The sequence below is a fragment of the Nomascus leucogenys genome, chromosome 22a (assembly GCF_006542625.1).
Source record: "Nomascus leucogenys isolate Asia chromosome 22a, Asia_NLE_v1, whole genome shotgun sequence".
Classification (NCBI taxonomy): domain Eukaryota; kingdom Metazoa; phylum Chordata; class Mammalia; order Primates; family Hylobatidae; genus Nomascus; species Nomascus leucogenys.
In genome coordinates, this window is record NC_044402.1 from 110,419,775 (window position 1) to 110,439,358 (window position 19,584).

Sequence of the window (19,584 nt, forward strand, 5' to 3'; positions counted from 1 at the left end):
TCCAAATTTCCTTAGTTTTTCAGAGGTACCTGGCTATCTTTGAAATAGCTCTGGTAGCAAAGCCTGGTGGCTAGAGCAATAGCACTAGCCGCAGTCACAGAACAGTGGAGGCAGCAGTCACTGTGAGGCAGGTTAGTTGCTGTCCCTCCTTAAATACACCTGCAAGGTCTGGTCAGTCTGGAATGGATTTGGGCGCACTCAATCAATAACTGGCTCATCTCAGCAATTCAAGGACTTGACTCTGTTTTTTTTTCCTCTGCTCCCATCTCTCAAAATGGAAGCCACCATAACAGAGATCATAAATGTCTTTGAAATTGCCAGTTCAGCTGGTGGTGAAGGGAACAGCTCCTGTTAATATTCCTCCAACAAAGTCAATGCTATGCCCTGTAACCCACTGGGCCATGGTAGTCTGCCCTAGGATTCAGAAGCATGGACAACTATACCATACCAACATGCTCTCCAGGGAGACCGAACACTGAAACCTTTCTTGGTATTTTTCTTTTGAAGAAGGGAGTCCTTGGAGTGCAAGCGAGCCCAGCATTGAGCCAGAGGGAATGAGTAATGCCGGCGCAGAGGAGAATTACCACAGAAACATGTCGTGGCTTCATGTAAGTAGGAATCTCAGAAAGAGCCCTGAGATCAATTTCTTTTGGCACTGGGGAAGATCCGAGGAGGAAGGACAAGAGATTATACTAAATCATCAATCAATCTAGCCTCCAGGAGAAAGCACGGGCTTATGTTTTACCTAAATATCTCAACACTCTCTAGGATTGGTATTCTGCTGGATTGTACTCATCTTAAGCTTAACTAAGTCCAAGTTTTCTTTTGTTATGGCTGGCTTGTGGGTCACCATAAGTCAGGGAAAATCATGAGGCCAGGTTGGTGGTCAAGATAAGCTGAGTGACACAGCATAGGTATCACCATCAGTTTTAAACAGGTTACTGCGAATTTTGAGAACAAGGTCATGGTGTTGCTCTTGGGTGTGTATTAGATCAAATTTTAAACTGGGGCAAGGATATTCTAAGATGGTGAATGTCGTATGTCCAAGGGTGAGCCAGAGGGCACAGGCAGGAGGTGATCCCAAGGAAAGTCTGGGCATGGAGTGGAGTCCAAGACTTGAGCTGAGCATGAAGAAAGAAGTAAGGAGAAAGGTAAGGGAATGTAACCTCAGTTGTACAAGTGGCAGGGTATCCCCAGGACCATCACGAGGGTCACCATTAACCCTGATTTTAATCTGACTTCTTGGAAAAGTCAGATGAGCGCTAGCTGGTACATAATGGTCCTCGGATATATGGTGGCTCACCTTCACTGTGGAAGCAGTCCCCAGAATTGACTGATTTGAGAATTTCTGAGGCAGCTGTTTTTTTAAGGTAAACTTTTTAGTGAACTCTAACCTACCCACTGAAAAGCATACAAAACCTATGTATACAGCTCAATACATTTTTATGAAGTAAATACACCTGTGTAACCACTGCCAGGTTGAGAAAACACTATCAACACCTAAGAAATCCTACGCAGGCCCTCTACTAGACGCTACTCTCCCCTGACAGTAACCACCGTCCTACCTTCTAACACCATAGATTCATTTTGTCTGTTTTTGAAATGCACGTAATCAGCATCATATGCTACTACTCTGTTGTGTCTGGTTCCTTTTCCTCATATAAATGTAGGTCCTCCAATTTTGTTATTCTTCTCCTTCTTCTTGGCTAGATTCACATCCATTTAGAATCACCCTATTTTAATTAATTTAAAAAAAAAGCTTCCAAAGCAGCCTTGAGTGTAATACATAGATGAATTTAAATGAATCATATCTTTATGATATTGAATCTTCCAATGTTTAAAATGGTCACTCCACTAATGTCTGTTTCTCCATTTATTTAGAGCCTCTTTAAATGTCTTTCAATAATGCCTTTTAGTTTTCTGTATAGTGTTCCATAAATAAACACCTCTGGAAGCATGGTGTAAGAATAGTGCTATTTCTTCTTTAAATATTTGGAAGAAATCACTGGCTACGCCTTTTAAACCTAAAAATTTCTTTATGGGAGAGTTTTAAATTACAGATTCAGTTTATTTAATACAGCTAAGACCATTTAGATTTTATATGTCTTCTGGGAGCAATTCAGGTAAACTGATTTTTTTGCTAAGATTTTTTCATTTAATATCAATATTCAAATTTATCAGCAAAAAGATAGTTTATAATATTCTGTTAAGATCATTTTAAATTCTGTAGGATCTACAGTGATTTACATTTATTGTTTTTGATATTGGTAGATTGTCTTCTCTTCTTTTTTTAATAGTGTCTTTCTAAGAGTTTGTCAATTTTGTCTTTTAAAAGAACCAGAACCAGATTTTCATTTTGTTATTTTTAGAATGTTGAAATTTTTTTTACTAATATTTTCTATTTGTTACTTTCTTCTACTTTCTTTGAGTTTAATTTGTTTTTGTTTTTTTCTTAACTTCTTGACACGGATACTCAGATGATTGATTTGCAACCACTTTGCTAACATATGAATTTAACGCTTTAAATATTATCTAGAAGCAGTTTTAGCTGCATCATGCAAGGTTTGAGATATGTTCATATCATTCAGTTAAAATATTTTAAAATTTCCATTGTGATGTATTCATAATTGATCACAGATTTTTTTAAAAAATTATTTTTAATTTTTGTGAGTACATAGTAGGTGTGTATTTGTGGGGTACATGAGGTGTTTTGATACAGGCATGTAATATGAAATAATCACATCAAGAAGAATGAGGTATCCATCTCTTCAAGCATTTTTCCTTTGTGTTACAGACAATCCAATTACATTCTTTTAGTTATTTTTAAATGTACAGTTATTATTGACTATAGTCACCCTATTGTGCTATCAAATAGTAAGTCTTACTCATTCTATTTTTTGTATTCATTAACTTTCCCCACCTCTCCCTTAACCCCCTACTACCCTTGCCAGCCTCTGGTAACCATCCTTCTAACTCTCTATGTCCATGAGTTCAATTGTTTTGATTTTTAGATCATCCCACAAATAAGTGAGAACATGTGATGTTTGTCTTTCTGTGGCTGGCTTATTTCACTTAACATAAGGATCTCCAGTTCTATCCATGTTGTTGCAAATGACAGGATCTCATTCTTTCTTATGGCTGAGTAGTACTCTATTGTGTATATGTACCACATTTTCTTTGTTCATTCGTCTGTTGATGGACATTTAGGTTGCTTCCAAATATTAGTTATTGTGAACAGTGCCACAACAAACATGGGAGTGCAGATATCATGATCAAGTCCATAGCAGATAACTTCAATATATGAATCTATTTTCTTTACTCTTCTTGGTCCTGCTCCTAAAAAGCCTTGTAATTATATTGACTAAGCATGGTGTATAAAAAAAATTCTATTCACAATAGCAAAGAGTTGGAACCAACCCAAATGTCCAACAACAATAGACTGGATTAAGAAAATGTGGCACGTATACACCATGGAATACTATGCAGCCATAAAAAATGATGAGTTCATGTCCTTTGTAGGGACATGGATGAAACTGGAAACCATTCTCAGTAAACTATTGCAAGGACAAAAAACCAAACACCGCATGTTCTCACTCATAGGTGGGAATTGAACAATGAGAACTCATGGACACAGGAAGGGGAACATCACACTCCGGGGACTGTTGTGGAGTGGGGGGAGGGGGGAGGGACAGCATTAGGAGATACACCTAATGCTAAATGAGGAGTTAATGGGTGCAGCAAAACAACATGGCACATGGATACATATGTAACAAACCGGCACATTGTGCACATGTACCCTAAAACCTAAAGTATAATAATATAAAAAAAAAAATTACGGAGGTGCAGTGGTAGATACATGTCATTATACATTTGTTAAAATTAATAGAATGTACAAAGCAAAGCATAGACCCTAATGTAAACTGTTGACTTTGGGTGATAATGGTGTGTCAATATAAGTTCATTGATTGTAATAAGTGTACCACTATGAGGCAAGATGTTGATAGTAGGAGAGGTTGTCATGTATGCAGACAGTGTATATGTGGGAACTCTGTGTACTTTCTGCTCAATTGTAATGTGAAGCCAAAACTGCTCTGAAACATAAGGTTTATTAATTTAAAGAAAGCACCGACGCTTTGGTTGATGTCTTCTCTTTCCAGAGAGGATTCACTCTGTCCTCTGGCAGACAACAAAGAAGCAGATCACCTCAGTCCAGTCAGGGACTATACTAGCTGGACTTGGACTATTTCTAGCCTATCCTTCCACACACCGTACACACACCTTTTAATATGAAGATGTCCAAGACTCCCAGTGAGAGTCTGGGGTATGTTACAGGGCCTGTCATTCTTGATGAGTCACGAACTACAATTTGTGTTTCCCCATCACAATGAAATTGCCAAAGTCTCTACCCTATTCGTCAGCTGGTCTTTGCTTCTCTTTTTAGCTACTCAATCAGCCAATGCCTAGAAGGGAAAACTGTCACCTAGTGTCAGTCTGACTTATTTGGACCTCATTTCTCCACAGGATCTAGACTATTCGGTTTCTCCCTTCTTTGGTAATTCCAAATTCTAATTTTTACCTCCTAGCCCCCATGAGATTGCCTAAGGCTCTGCCTAGCTTCTTGGCCAGTTATGCCTAAGATGCAGCAAATGTCTCAAGGAGAAATGTGGTGTGTCCTCCCATTGTCCTCACCTCAGCGAACATCCTTTCTCTCCACATCATACCCTTCATCCTGACTGCCTCACTGTCTTATGCATTCAAATATGTATATTTATGTATCATGTCTGTGTGTATACAGGCATACCTCATTTTGTTGTACTTCACTCTACTGTGCTTTGCAGATATCGCATTTTTTACAGACTATAGGTTTGTGGCAATCCTGCATTGAGCAAGTCTGTTGGTGCTGTTTTTCTAATAGCATGTCCTTACTTTGTGCCTCTGTGGCACATTTTGGTAGTTCTCACAATATTTCAGGCTTTTTCTTGATTATCATTTTTTATGGTGACCTGTGATCAGTGATCCTTGATGATATTATTGTCACTGTTTTGGGACACCATGAACCACACCCATATTGATGTTGAACTAATTCAATAAATGTGTGTGTTCTCATTGCCCCATGGACCAGCTGCTGCTTGTCTCTCTCCCTCTTCTAGGGCCTCCCTATTCCCTGAGACACAGCAATATTGAAATTAGACCGATTAATAACCCTATGATGGCCTCTAAGTGTTCAAGTGAAGGAAGAGTTGTATATCTCTCACTTTAAATCAAATGCTATAAATGATTAAGTTTAGTGAAGAAGATATGTTGAAAGCCAAGATGCACTGAAAGTTAGGCCTCTTGTACCAAACAGCCAATTCGTGATTTCAAAGGAAAAGTTCTTGAAGGAAATCAAAAGTGCTACTCCAGTGAACACACGAACAATAAGAAAGTGAAACAGTGTAATTGCTGATATGGAGAAAGTTTTAGTGGTCTGGACAGAAGATCAAACCAGCCACAATATTCTCTTAAACCCAAAGCCCAATTCACAGAAAGGTTTTAACTCTTTTCAGTTCTCTGAGGGCTGAGAAAGGTGAAGAAACTGTGTAAGAAAAGTCTGAAGTTAGCAGAGGTTGCTTCATGAGTTTGAAACAAACAAGCCATCTCCATAACATAAAAGCGCAAGGTGAAGCAGCAAGTACTGATGTAGAAGTTGCAGCAAGTTATCCAGAAGATCTAGCCAGGATCATTGATGTAGGCGGCTGTACTATAAAACGATTTTTAATGTAGAAGAGCCTTTTGGTAGAAGAAAATGCCATCTGGGACTTTCGTAGCTAGAGAGAAGTCAATACCTGGCTTCAAAACTTAAAAGAACAGGCTGATTCTCTTGTTAGGGGTTAATGCATCTGGCAGCTTGAAGTTTCAGTCAGTGCTCATTTGCCATTCTGAAATTCTAGAGCCTTTAAGAATTATGCTAAATTTACTCTTCCTGAGCTCTATAAATGGAAAAATAAATCCTGGATGACAGCCCATCTGTTTCACAGCATGGTTTCCTGAGTATGTTAAGTCCACTGTTGAGATCTACTGTTCAGGACAAAAAAAAAAATTTCTTTCAAAAGATTGCTGCTTATTGACAATGTGGCTGGTCACTCAAGAGCTCTGATGGAAGTGTGCAAGAAGATTAATGTTTTCATGCCTGCTAACGCAGCATCCATTCTGCAGCCCACAGATCAAGCAGTAATTTTGACTTTCAAGTCTTATGATTTAAGAAGTTCATTTTGTGGCCAGGTGTAGTGGTTCACACCTATAATCCCAGCACTTTGGGAGGCCAAGACAGGCGGATCACGAGGTCAGGAGATCAAGACCATCCTGGCTAACATGGTGAAACCCCGTCTCTACTAAAAATAAAAAACAAAATTAGCTGGGCATGGTGACGGGTGCCTGTAGTCCCAGCTACTAGAGAGGCCGAGGTTGGAGAATGGCGTGAACCCAGGAGGCGGAGCTTGCAGTGAGCCGAGATCGTGCTACTGCACTCCAGCCTGGGCAACAGAGTGAGACTCTGTCTCAAAAAAAAAAAAAAAAAAGTACATTTTGCAGGGGTATAGCTGCCACCACAGACAGTGATAGGGATTCCTGTGATGGATCTTGGCAAAGTAAATTGAAAGCTTCTGGAAATGACTCACCATTCTAGATGTCATTAAGAACATTTGTGATTCACAAGAGGAGACCAAATATCAATATTAACAGGAGTTTGGAAGTAGTCGATGCCAACCCTAATGGATAACTTTGAGGAACTCAAGACTTCAGTGGAGGAAGTAACTGCAGATAAGGTGGAACTAGCAAGAGAACTAGAATTAGAAGTGGAGCCTGAAGATGTGACTAAATTGCTGCAATCTCATGATAAAACTTGAATGGGTGAGGAAGTACCTCTATGGATGAGCAAAGAAAGTAATTTCTTGAGATGGAATCTACTCCTGGTAAAGATGTTATGAACGTTATTGCAATGACAACAGATAATTTAGAATATTACATAAACTAAGTTGATAAGGCAGCTGCAGAGTTGTAGAGGGTTGATCGCAATTTTGAAAGAAGTTCTACTGTGAGTAAAATGCTATCAAACAGTATCACATGCTAGAGAAAAACCTTTCATGAAAAGAACAATTAATGGGCCAAACTTCTTCATTGTCTAATTTAAGAAATTGCCACAGCCACCCCAACCTTCAGCAACCACTTCTCTCTCTCATCAGTCAGCAGCCCTCAATATCAAGACCCTGCACCAGCAAAAAAAAAAAAATTATAACTTGCCAAAGCCTCAGGTGATTGTTAGCATATTTCAGCAATAAAGCATTTTTAATTAAGGTGTGTACATTGGTTTTTTAGACATGATGCTATTGCACACCTAATTGACTATGGTATAGTGTAAACATGATTTTTATATGTGCTGGGAAATAGAAAAAGTTGTGTGACTCACTTAAGTGCAACATTTGCTTTATTGTGGTGGTCTGGAACTGAACTCGCAATGTCTCCAAGGTATGCCTGTATACACGTGTGTGTGTGTGTGTGTGTGTGTATGTGTATAGTCATCCCTTGGTATCCATGGGGATTGGTTCCAGGGCCTCCCATGAATACCAGGATACACAGAGAAGCAAGCCCCTGATATAAAATAGTATAGTATTTGCACATAAACTATGCACATCCTCCCACATACTCCAAATCATCTCCAGATTACTTATAATACCTAATACAATGTAAATTCCATATAAATAGTTATTATACTGTATTGATAATGATTCCCAAAAATGTCTGTGCATATTTAGTAAAAACACAATTTTGGGGGGGATATTTTTGAATATTTTTGATCTGCAGTTGGTTGAATCCACGGATACAGAAACCATGGATATGGAGAGCTGACTCGTGTGTGTGTGTGTGTGTATACAATATATATATTATATTTATATATGTGTGTGTGTGTGTGTGTGTGGACAGTGTGGACTCCCTGCAGGAAATTGTGTATATATATTTTTATATACACATTATATGTATATGTTATATATATGTGTATATATATACATGGTTAGAGGGGGAATGTATTAATTTTCTAGTGCTGCATACAAATTACCACAAACTTAGTGGCTTAAAACAATACACATTTATTATCTTATAGTTTTTATGGGTCAGGAATTCTGGCACAGCTTAGCTAGGTCCTCTCCTTTAGGATCTCTCACACGGCTGCAATCAACATATTGGCCTTGCCCACATCATCTTGCTTTGTGCCCTCTTTGTGTTCAATATGGCACACAGTCCCTCACCGGTTAGTTGTCAAGGTGGGAACTATTATAGTTTCATGAAGGGTGGAAGCATTCAGAAGATACCCCACACACTATTGACTGACCTTGTGGCTCTGCATATGCTATTGCCTTTTAAGGAAAGCTCCTTAAGAAGTTCCAAATGCAAGGGCCTTTATTCCTTATATTAAGATAACCATATCCTTTAAATCAAATGAATTCCCTTCTGTAATTTTAATGGGAGAATTATAGGAGATGTGAGGATTTGATTTGGATTTAGCTACAAGAGAAGAGCTAGAATGTTCTAAAAGCCAGAGGAAAAATACCACTTTGCAGAGAGTGGAAATTAGACTGTACAGTAAGGTTCCAGTTCTAGTTGAAGATTATTGGCCAGAGGAGAAGAAGTGGAAATGTTTTCAAGTCCTACATGGGTAGGCTGGCATTAAAGGTGTCCCACAGCTGTCAAAGGTCAGCCAGATCCTCTGGGACAGAATTTCTCACCAGTCTGTGCCCTTCCATCTGGTTCCTTCCCCAACATAAGAGCTGGAAAAAAATTTAGTTTTAAGTTCAGAATCTCCATTTGAGAATATTTGGAAACCATACACTCCACAATAATTGTTTTAAGTTTTTGAAGACCTGTTAACCTTTTAATGTTTCAAAGAGATCCTTCTATCAAGTATGAATGGAGGGAGAACAAAAGGCCAAGTGGATAAAGAACCCTTTGTTCTCCTTTGGGAATTATTGGATCATTGCGATTTCAAGACGCATCCAGGGAAGCTGACATTCTGACTTCCCATCTTCCACCCCATAGATATGTTCAGTTTATCTGTACCCTGGTTGCCTGGCTGAGTCTCAGGAATGTTTGTATTCCAGGTGATGATCTTGCTGTGCAATCAGCAGAGTTTCATCTGCACTCACGTTGACTACTGCCATCCCCACTGCTACCTGCACCACAGCCGCTCCTGTGCCCGACTGGTCAGAGCCATCAAGCTACTCTATGGAGACAGTGTGGACTCCCTGAGGGAAAGCAGCAACATCAGCAATGTGGCTCTCCGGGGCAAGAAACAGAAAGAAGTAAGTAAACGACCATTGAATGATATTCCAATACTAGGAACGTGGTGTCCTAACAATTTCTTCTCTGGAAATAAGAATTTTCAAGCAAATGCAATTGTAACAATCAGGTCTGTGTGCATCTAAACAAAAGCAGAAGAGATGTACAAGAAAGACAAATGTTTTGTCTTCTTGTCCATGAGTAAACATGGAATCTTTCTTCAGGTTTTGTCTTATTCTGTAAATAAATGTGAATGCATAGGGATGATGATGATGATGAATACATTATTGTGGTAGGCAGAATAATGCCTCTCCCACAAAGACATTCACGTCCTAATCTCTGGAAATTGTGAATATCTTCACATGGCAGAAGAGATTTTGCAGATGTGATTGAAAATTTTACAATGGGCAGAGTGTCCTAAATTATCCAGCTGTGCTTGATGTCATCATAAGGGTCCTTATAAGTGGAAAAAGGAGTCAGGAGGGTCAGAGGCAGAGAAGGAAATGTCGTGAGAAAAGCAGAGGTCAGTGTGATGCGGGGCCATGAGCCAAGAAATGCTGGCAGCCTCTAGAAGCTAGAAAAGACAAGGAAATGGATTATCTCCTAGAGCCTTTAGAAGCAACCACAGCCCTGCCAATCCATTTTAGACCTCTGACCTCCAGAATTCTAAAATAATAAATTTGTGTCATGTTAAGCTCTGAAGGTTCTGGTCTCTTGTTACAGCAGCAACAGGAAACTAATACAACTATGTACTAAAAAACATGCATAAATGGGCCCACTGTCCACAGCCAAGTAAAAGAGTCATCTAGGTCAAATCAGACTAAAGGAAATTGCTTCAAGAAACTATTACATTTTTCAAGTATTCAGCTGCCGTTTTCTGAAAACTACCCTGAGCAGCTGAGCTGGCAGGAGATGAAGACAGTGACCAGGGCTGCTGTGCTCCTGCCAGGGAAGGCCTGAATTTTCCACCTGCCCCTGAACAGGCGTCACAGCCAAGATGCCTGACTGAATGTTGTGGCTGCCCCTGCAGCTGCTTTTCCTAAGTGGTTTTGCAAAGAGATTTTTATATAACACCTATTCATTTCAACAGGCATTTATTATATGTCCTCTGTTGGCACAATATTAGGCTAGATATTCTGTTAAGAAAAAAAAAACTAGAAGCAGAAAATCTTTCTAAGGAATTTGCAAACCAGGTTTGGGCTGGGGAAGGGGTAAGCAATAATATATACATCAAACAATGAGAGAATATGAGCAATAACAACAAAAATCCACAGTTGAGTCGTGTAGCAATTTGTTATACCTTCGTGCTCACAAAGGGATTTTTTTAATTACAACTTTTTTATTATGAAAGAAATACATGTTCACTGAAGAAATTTTTAATAATACAAAATATTCTTTTAAAATTACATATCTGATATACCTCATAAGTGTGCAAGTTCATCCTATGGGGTATAATCTTTTAGTATTTTTTCTAAATGTATGTGTGAGGGTATAAAGTAAGTACATTTCATTGACAAGTGCCTTTTGATTCTTAAAAACCATTGCAAGAGTTATTTTATCCACATTTTACAGGTTTTTCAACTGTGGGGGCTCAGAAAGTTGGGATTATCCAAGTTTATAATGTATTTAGCTAGACTTTAACCTTAGAAATATGGAACATCAGAGTCAGGGCTTTTTAAACTAGACTGTCTTGCATTTCATGTTATGCAAATAATACAAATTCTGAGGGGAATGAAGGTGGAGAATAGAACAATGTGGGGTACAAATAAACTACTAAATAATGACATAGAAAGAAAAAAAGTAAATATGTTTGCGTGTGCATACATGTATATGTATATACATTGTATATATATTTCAAATATAAATGACACTGCATTTAAAGAAAATCTCTATTTTTATTTATGTAAATTCTTTCTTACTATAAAAACTCCCTTAGCTTTAGGTTAAAACCATATATGTTGAAAGTTTCAAAAATATGTGACCCTGAATTATTGATTATTGTTCTCCATACACACTTCAGAATTTCTTACTGGTATATTTTTTGCTGGCACTGGGCCTCTAATCTAGCATAGCCCAACCCAAACATTCTTTAAGATCCAACTTAAATGCCATCTCCTCCATGAAACTTTTTTGATTCTTCAAGTGTTAAGTACAGGGCCTACTGCAGATGGACACTAAATGTTATTTTCCTTACTTCCTTCTTCAACTAAATTATAATGGTATTTTACTCATGTTTTCTCATTCTTCTTTCAATCATCCATCCATCCATCCAGGCAGCCAGCCATTCATCTATTCAACAGACTTTTAAAGAACCTGTGGACCATGCTGAGCCCATACTTTGCGCTAGGTACAATAATGGGCAAAAAAACAAAAAACAAAAAACAAAAAAAACACAGTTTGTACCCCCATATACTGCACATAATCTAGTGTAAGACCGACATTGATCAAATAAACCTCCCAAATTGTTGTAAAATTACATCTGCAGTAAGTGAAATAATGGAGAGCTACACCGTGCTAAGAGAGCTTATGAATGAGGCTTTGGTCTTGTAGGGGAAAATAAAAGACAGGCTTTCCAATAAAGTGACAGGTGAGCTCTGACTAAAGGATGCATAGATGTTAATTGGATACAGATTTGCCAGCCAGCGAGAAGAGGTGAGTATGAAGGGCCATGGCTGGAGCACAGAGGACTGTGGTGCATGATGAAGCTGCACAGGCAGCTTGAGACCAGACCATGTGGGACCATGGGAAGGCTTTCATTTTATCCTGTGAGCAGTGTCATGTTCTTGCACTTAATTATAAGCTTTTTGAGAACTGAGAAAGTCTTTCACATTTTGTATCCTGCATGATAACCTAACAGAGTACTCACTTATATAATAGTAGAGCTTAATATTAAGTGAGTGAGTAGAGCTGTAGTCCTAGGGTGTTTCATGAGTGCCCTCCACTCTGCCTCAACCAGGCCTCTGGCCTGAAGCAGTAGAAAAGGCTTACCAGCCTTCTGCTATTGCTTACATTTCTGAAAAGGAAAGGGAAAGTAAAGAATGAATAAGTGCTTCTCACTTTAACATATTGAAATTAGTCATTCAGGTAGAGAGCTGAAAAGATGAATTGACTCCTCTGTGATAAACATTTTATTTCCAAAATGCTAGCCTCCTCCACAAGCTCTTTGCTTTCTCTCATGATACTTTTCATTTGCCTGTTGTGAATCTGCCAGATAAATGAACAATGCCCACATTTCCAGATGAAAAATGAAAACAGAGTAGGCAATAAAGCAAGAGTAAAAGCAGTATTCTGATTAGAATTGTGTCTTATGAGCAATTGATATTCCATTCCTGTTTTCTTTTTAATTGGTTTTTTATGGCAGAGTATATTTGTGGCAGCTAGTACATTTTGTAACCCATCTAATTCTGATCAATTTGCTAATCTACATTTCAATGCTCAGGGACTCACTGTACAATCTGTTAGTCTATTTTAGTGTACTTCCAAACTTGAGGGTTTTTAAAAAATAAACTGTCATTCTACATGTATATATCACCTTTACCAAAGAATTCTGAGATTTTTCCTCTGTGTCTGTACTTTGTCCAAAGCTATGTTATAAATAGAATAAATGTTTAATTAATGCTTGTTAATTTAAAAAGGAGCAGATTAAATTTTTTCCTCTTTCAACCAAAAAGGAGAGGGGAACAAATTGTGATACATGCTCAAAAAAATAAAGGACACAGTGTGGGTAAATTCCATAAAGCAAATTCCAGTGCAAATGTCAAGAGGTCAACTGACTTCCTGCAGAACCAACATTTTTCCTAAAGCTATCTATGAACAACATTATTTTAAGGCCAAGACCAGGCCCTGGATCTTAATTTCATGGGCCAGGATGACTGTCCACTATAACTTACATAATTCATGTGTTAAAGGTGTATGAGGCATGAAGAGTCTAGGTTACCTTTTGAGAAATACTGCATTTCTGTTGGCATAAACTTCTTCCCAGAAACGTGAGGAAATCCCTTTCTCAGAGAGCCCAGTAGGCTGACTTCAATTTCCCCAAATTTTAAACACCTTGTTATAGTGTTACAATTCTTTTAGAATTAAAAAAAGAAGAAGAAATATATAAATACCTTGTTATTTCCACACTGAGTCCTCCTTCATGCATGAATTTCCTTTTCTATTTATCTTGACTTTTCATTCGTTTACTTGTTTGTCATCTGTCTTTCCTACACTTCTCTAGGAGTGCAGGCACCTACTCCAGAAGTTAGTCTAGTTTCTGGCTTATGGTTAACTCAAAAAATATTCTTGAATTATTCAATGAATAGGCAAAATTTTATTTAAAACCATTATTATTCCTCTCTAGTCAATAATCTTTTGTTGTAAGGAACAGAAGATTGAACTTGTTCAAACAATTAGGGAGATTCTTCAAAGGATACAGTAGAATCTCATGAAACTAGGGACAGGAAAAGAAACAGCTAAACCTCAGGGGAATGAGAACCAAAGCTGCTGTCCATTTCAGGATGAACATAGTCTTTTATCTCTGCTTCTTTCTGAATCATCTCCATCTGCACAAACATTCTATCCCCTGGCCAGCTCCTGTTGCTGTATTCATCTTGTACAGAGACTGAAAATTTCAAGATGGCATCATTATTTTTCTGCACAGCAACCATCACTAAATGATTCAGACTCTGTTTCTCTTAATTCCCTAGGACAAGAATTTGAGGGGGCCATCTCCTCCTCTTTTGGGCCAACCACCACAAGTGATAAATCCTTAGCCAGTCAAAAAATTGGTTTTGCATTGGTAATCTAATCAAAAGTGGTCAGGATGCCGAGAGGAGTCACAGAGTCAACTAGGATGGATTTTTGTAAGACATATACATAGGAAAAAATATCATTGGTCCAAGTTCTACCCTATCCCATAGCAGGGATTCCCAAGTATCCCTGACAGAGCATGAGGCTGCATAACTGCCTCCCATTGAACACAGCTCCCTCTGGTAGAACCACCTCAACAATGACTGAGTAGAGGAATTAATCACTAATTTGTCAATACCAAAGGACAGAATTTATCAGTAATCTCTATTTATCACTAATAGAGGCATCTACTAGTGGTTCTTTGAAGAGTTTGAGATTTCACTGAACTGCAAGATACACATAGTGGTTGAAATTACACATCAAGCAGGGAACTGTAGAGAAACTCAAGACTAGCAACCCAAGACCAAAGGACAGAATTTATCACTGTTGTTTCCAGAATTTATCACTATTCTGTCCTTCGGTCTTGGGTTGCTAGTCTTGAGTTTCTCTACAGATCCCTGCTTGATGTGTCATTTCAACCACTAGGTGCATCTTGTAGTCCAGTGAAATCTATAACTCTTCAAAGGACCACTAGTATATGCCTTTGGAACTAGTCTCCTGCTCCTTCCAGTAGTCTGAGTTAGGAGTCACACCAGTAGAGGGACTTTAAGACCTTTACAAGAGTGTACCCAAACCCATCACACATATACCCCCATCTCTGTGATATCTATCTTCTAATCAAGTCATTAAAAAAGAGTTACTAGCTTATCACCTTGATGTGAAAGCCCTTCCAGCTTCCTTCCTTTTCCACTAAAACAAGCACCCTAAGTATCATGAGGCCAGCAGAACCCACCATGCTTCCTAAGGCAACATGGTAGGATATTAAATATTTGAGGAGCTTGACTTATACTTTCTGTTCCTGGTAGGCAGAAACACAGAGTATCAGGGACAAATATAAATGCTCATCTTTTTTTTTTTTGGGGTGTGTTGAGTATTTTCCTGTATCTGCCTGGTTAAAATTCCTGTAATTTAATCAAGAAGTATTGTTCAAAAGAATTCCTGGAGAAAAAATGTCCAACCAAAAGAGAAAGTGGTAAAATATTTGCAAAACTTACGAATCATATTTTTGAATAATTGTAATGGAAAAATACTCTTTATAAAATCATAGTAAAATGAATCATTTAAAATTGTGTGCCACACATAGCATCATCACCGTTGTGCTAAGATGCATGGGGGAAAAGGCTGAAAGGAACCTAATAATGGCTATCATTGAGTTGGGGATTGTATTAGTCTGTTCTCATGCTGCTATGAAGAAATACCCTAGACTGGGTAATTTATAAAGGAAAGAGGCTTAATTGACTCACAGTTCCTCATGGCTAGGAAGGCCTTGGGAAACTTACAATCATGGTGGAAGGCAGCCCTTCACAGGGTGGCAGGAGAGAGAATGAGTGCAAGCACGGGTACATTTATTATTTTATAAATATAAATAATAAAACAGAGAGGTGCCCGTTTTTAGTATCTTGACTCTTTTGCAAGGGTCAGATACACCTCTACATTAATATGGAAAACTATTGCTATATATGATTTTAGAACAGTTTTCAAATTATATAAAATGGGCATGTTATTTATGCTATATATGGCTTTCACATTCACAGGGGAGAAAAGCAAAGCAATAGTTATCTTCCCAAATAATATGTGTTCCCACATATGCACCTCCATGATTTTTTCTTTAGAATGCACAGCAAGAGCCCTGATTCACTTGTTTTCAGGTAGGTTCATTTTAAAAGTTGGTTCTATACTCGTCACATAATAGCTGCATTTTCTTGGGTCTTTTTGTCAGAGTTTTGAAAGACTTTCTTGGAATATCCATGCACTTTTAGATTTGCCTTTTCTTTCAAAATGTCTTTATCCGTAACACTATGAAGCTCTGTTCAAAAATTCTTAAGAAGTTCAGTTTTTTTTCCCTTGGCTAGAGGGAGAAAGTGTTTCACTGACATGGCACTGGAAAAACAAATGAGCATTTATTCTGTGTGAAGAGAACGATTCCCTCTTTGCACGGCCTGGAGTGCAAAAATAGGAAGAATCAGGACTCTGGATAAATAAGCCTGCCTTCATTAGGTTCAATCCTTCTCCCAGCTGCATTGTTCAGTCCATCCCTTGGCATTTAAGGAGTTAGAGGAAGAAATTGTCTTATTCATCCTTATGTAGATGAATCACCTGGTTGAGGAGACAATTTTTAAGAAGAGCTGCTGTCTCTTACAGAAGAGTATGGTTTTTGAAAAGAAATCATTTTGCCTGTACAACTCAGTCCTTGATAATGGATACTATGAGCTCATGCTTCCTTGACGAGTCCTGTATTTGACCTTTAACTTCCTAACACTTCTCTTGAAATGTTTTCTCTCCTTTATGACCAAGTCGTTCAACTTGCAGCATCCAACCCTATGAAGGGACTATTGGATAGAGTGGATTTTTTCTGACTAAATATTTTTAAAGATTTGTGTTTTCCAACTGCTTGATGAAATATAATTAGCCCTGAAATGGAAATGGGGAAATCCTTGTCCTTTCCTTTTTCTGCTAATAACCAGCTTTGCAACTCAGTCAAGTTCCTCCACCTCTCCAGATCCCAGTTTCCTCAAAGGTCAAAGAGGAATTCATTACTCAGTATCTCTAAGCTAATTTTTAATTATAAAATTAACTGCTTTTATAAATTTTAGAAAATGTGGACCCACAAAAAGGCCTTTAATTATCCCTTCCACTAGAAGATGGTTGCCTGGAGAATTGCGGGGACATATAGCACTGTTGGGTTTTTAGAAAACACACCACTCTTCGTTACATATCCCTGTTCTTTTCAGTGCTCAGATAAGTCGTGCCTGAGGACACCTTCTCTAAAGAAGAGAGTTTCAGATGCCAATCTGGAAGGAAAAAAAGATTCCGGAATGCTGAAGTACATCAGACTTCAGGTATTGGTAGCCAGATCAGAAGGATTCATGGAACTTTTAACAGGGAGGGGACTCCAGACAGCCTATTTACTAATGTTTGGGACATACAACGTCAGTTGGTACAGTGTTGGCATAAAGCCCCTTCAGTTGGTGAGCAAGAGTGCCACCAAGTGTGCAAAGAAAAAAAAAATCTCTTCTTGCTAGATAGCCAGCTTCCACAGACAAGGCTTGGGAACTTTGCTTCGAACTACAGCTCTCCCCACTGTCCTCATTGCAGGAGAGCTAACTTCCCACATGTGTATATTCCCACATGTGTGTAACAGCGACACTTACGGGTTTTGGAATGAGACAGTCTGGGTTCATATCCCACGTCTACTGCTCTGGCTCTGGGACCTTGGGCAAGTTATTTAATTTCTCTTGATCTTAGTCACCTCATTTATAAAATGGGGGTTACAACACTAGACCTGTCCCAAGGAATTATTGCATGGATTAAAGAAAATGGTACATGTACCTATTTATCCAGTGCTTGACACATTGTTATATTGTTATTACAACATAAGCTCTAAATCATTATCTTCTCCCCCCAAAAAAAATTGTTCATATTTTTCTGGAATTTGAAATGATGATGACTTGTCTAGAACCTACATTTGTCACCCAAATTGTCAGAAATAATGGATTAAATAGGATTTTGTGGGTTAATCTGGGGCAATAACCACAATGTATTATGTATTTCAAAGGAAAATGCCATGCATGTTCACAATGGACTTTTTCATCAGTTACAGGCTGCTTATAGTTTTCGGTGGAAATCTACTATTAGGAAGGAAAACAGGATCCTTTAAAAATCTATGAAGACTTTTAACACAAAGATGTATTTCCTGGGGTTTTTCTTTTCTTGTGGAGTTGTACTCAATCTATAGTTTACTCCTTGGTGGTTGCAAAGCAATTTTGTGGTGAAAACGTCATAAAATTAGTGTATTTTTTTCTAATTATGCTTCAGTTATAAGGTATAAAGCTTATCTATCATATGCCATGTCAACTAAATATGCTCCCATTTTAGAAAGCATTTTAAGGTCACTTAAGGCAAGCAGAGAGAGGGGAAGTGGCTTTTAAGTTTCAAGAGAAGTGCAGTATTCACTGTCTTAAAAGATTTTAAAACATGATTTCCATCTTTTCCCAGGTGATGAGCTTGTCGCCTGCTCCCTTATCTCTGTTAATCAAGGCAGCACCAATTCTGACAGAGGAGATGTACGGAGACATCCAGCCGGCTGCCTGGGAGCTCCTGCTCAGCATGGATGAGCACATGGCAGGGGCAGCAGGTAAAGAAAGACCACCTGGAACCCTGTGCCTGCTGCCACTGCCATTACTGATCCAAGTGTTTAAATAGGAGAGAGGTGCTTTCATTCTATTTTTGCTCCTAGGTCAAGTTAATGGCAATTGCTATAACTGTAGACTCTAGAGCTGTGTGCTATAGGAAGGTAGACCCAGGGTTTGTGTGCTCCCTTCCAATTTCACCATATGGTCTGCACCAAAGCATATGTCTCTCTCAGGGTGTTACCAAATTATAGAGAATGATTTTCCCCAGATCCTGCACTTTCACTATATTTCACAAGAGACAAAATTCTTTTTTGTGTCATCTCCTAGATTTAACATGCACCACCATAATTAACTTTATCAAATCTTATGTGAGTAATGTTCTGTGTCCAAAAGGTAATATCAAAGCAAATGTATTAAAATTTAAGTGATTTGTCCAAGGCCACATAGCTAGTTAGTGATAGAGGCAAAATGTGTATTCTTCATTTTTCCACTTTTTGTACAGATCCCTAAATTTTTATGTGGTTATTTTAATTTCAAAATACACGTGATAAAAATTCAAGTAATACAAGATTGTATGAAGTTAAAAGTATTGCCCTCTCTCTTATGGCCCCGCCCCCCCTCCCCATCCCCCAGCCCCCTTCCCCTTCCCCGCACCATTCCTTTCCCCAGAGGCAACAATTTTTAAGTTTCTCAGGGATCCTTCTAGGGTAAACTCTGTGTGTGTGTGTGTGTGCATATATATACACACACACACACACACACATATGTATGTATATATGTAAGTTATATATTGCATGTTTTGTTTTTCATGCAAATGGGACATACTGTAAGTCCACTTTGAATTTTTTTCATTATATCTAGGAGACTGTTTTTAAATAAAAAACAATCAGTTTATAGTTTTACCTCTTCTCTTTTTAATGGCTACAAAATGTTCCACTGAATGAATAGACATAATCGTAATTTAAACAAGATCTATTGATGAAAATTTAGGTGGAGTCCAGCCTTTTGCTCTCTTATACCATACTGCAATAAATATATTGGTAAAATATCTTTGTTCACATTAAAGCTTAGGTTTTTGCTTCTCAGAGGGCGCTATAGGAGTTCAGGGAATGGCACACTCCCTGAATGTGGGATAGTCATGGAAACTTCCATGGAAAATATAAACAGGTGGACGGGGCTTTAAAGAACACTTAGAAGTTAGCCAGGAAGGGAAGATGGTGGGTGCAAAACTGGGAGGCCGAGACGGGCGGAT

The 19,584-nt window shown here is 38.4% G+C and overlaps 1 protein-coding gene across 12 annotated transcripts in view; it reads left to right on the forward strand.

The window, feature by feature from the left end:
* The window catches only part of UNC80 (unc-80 homolog, NALCN channel complex subunit), a 233,478-nt gene that overhangs the window by 128,554 nt on the left and 85,340 nt on the right, over positions 1–19,584 (forward strand). For all 12 annotated transcript variants that reach the window (XM_030804163.1, XM_030804170.1, XM_030804171.1 and 9 more), the window contains 4 exons: positions 508–608; positions 9,132–9,332; positions 16,932–17,039; positions 18,196–18,334. In XM_030804163.1, coding sequence (XP_030660023.1) covers positions 508–608; positions 9,132–9,332; positions 16,932–17,039; positions 18,196–18,334 — 549 coding nt within the window. The remainder of the gene's footprint in view (positions 1–507; positions 609–9,131; positions 9,333–16,931; positions 17,040–18,195; positions 18,335–19,584) is intronic.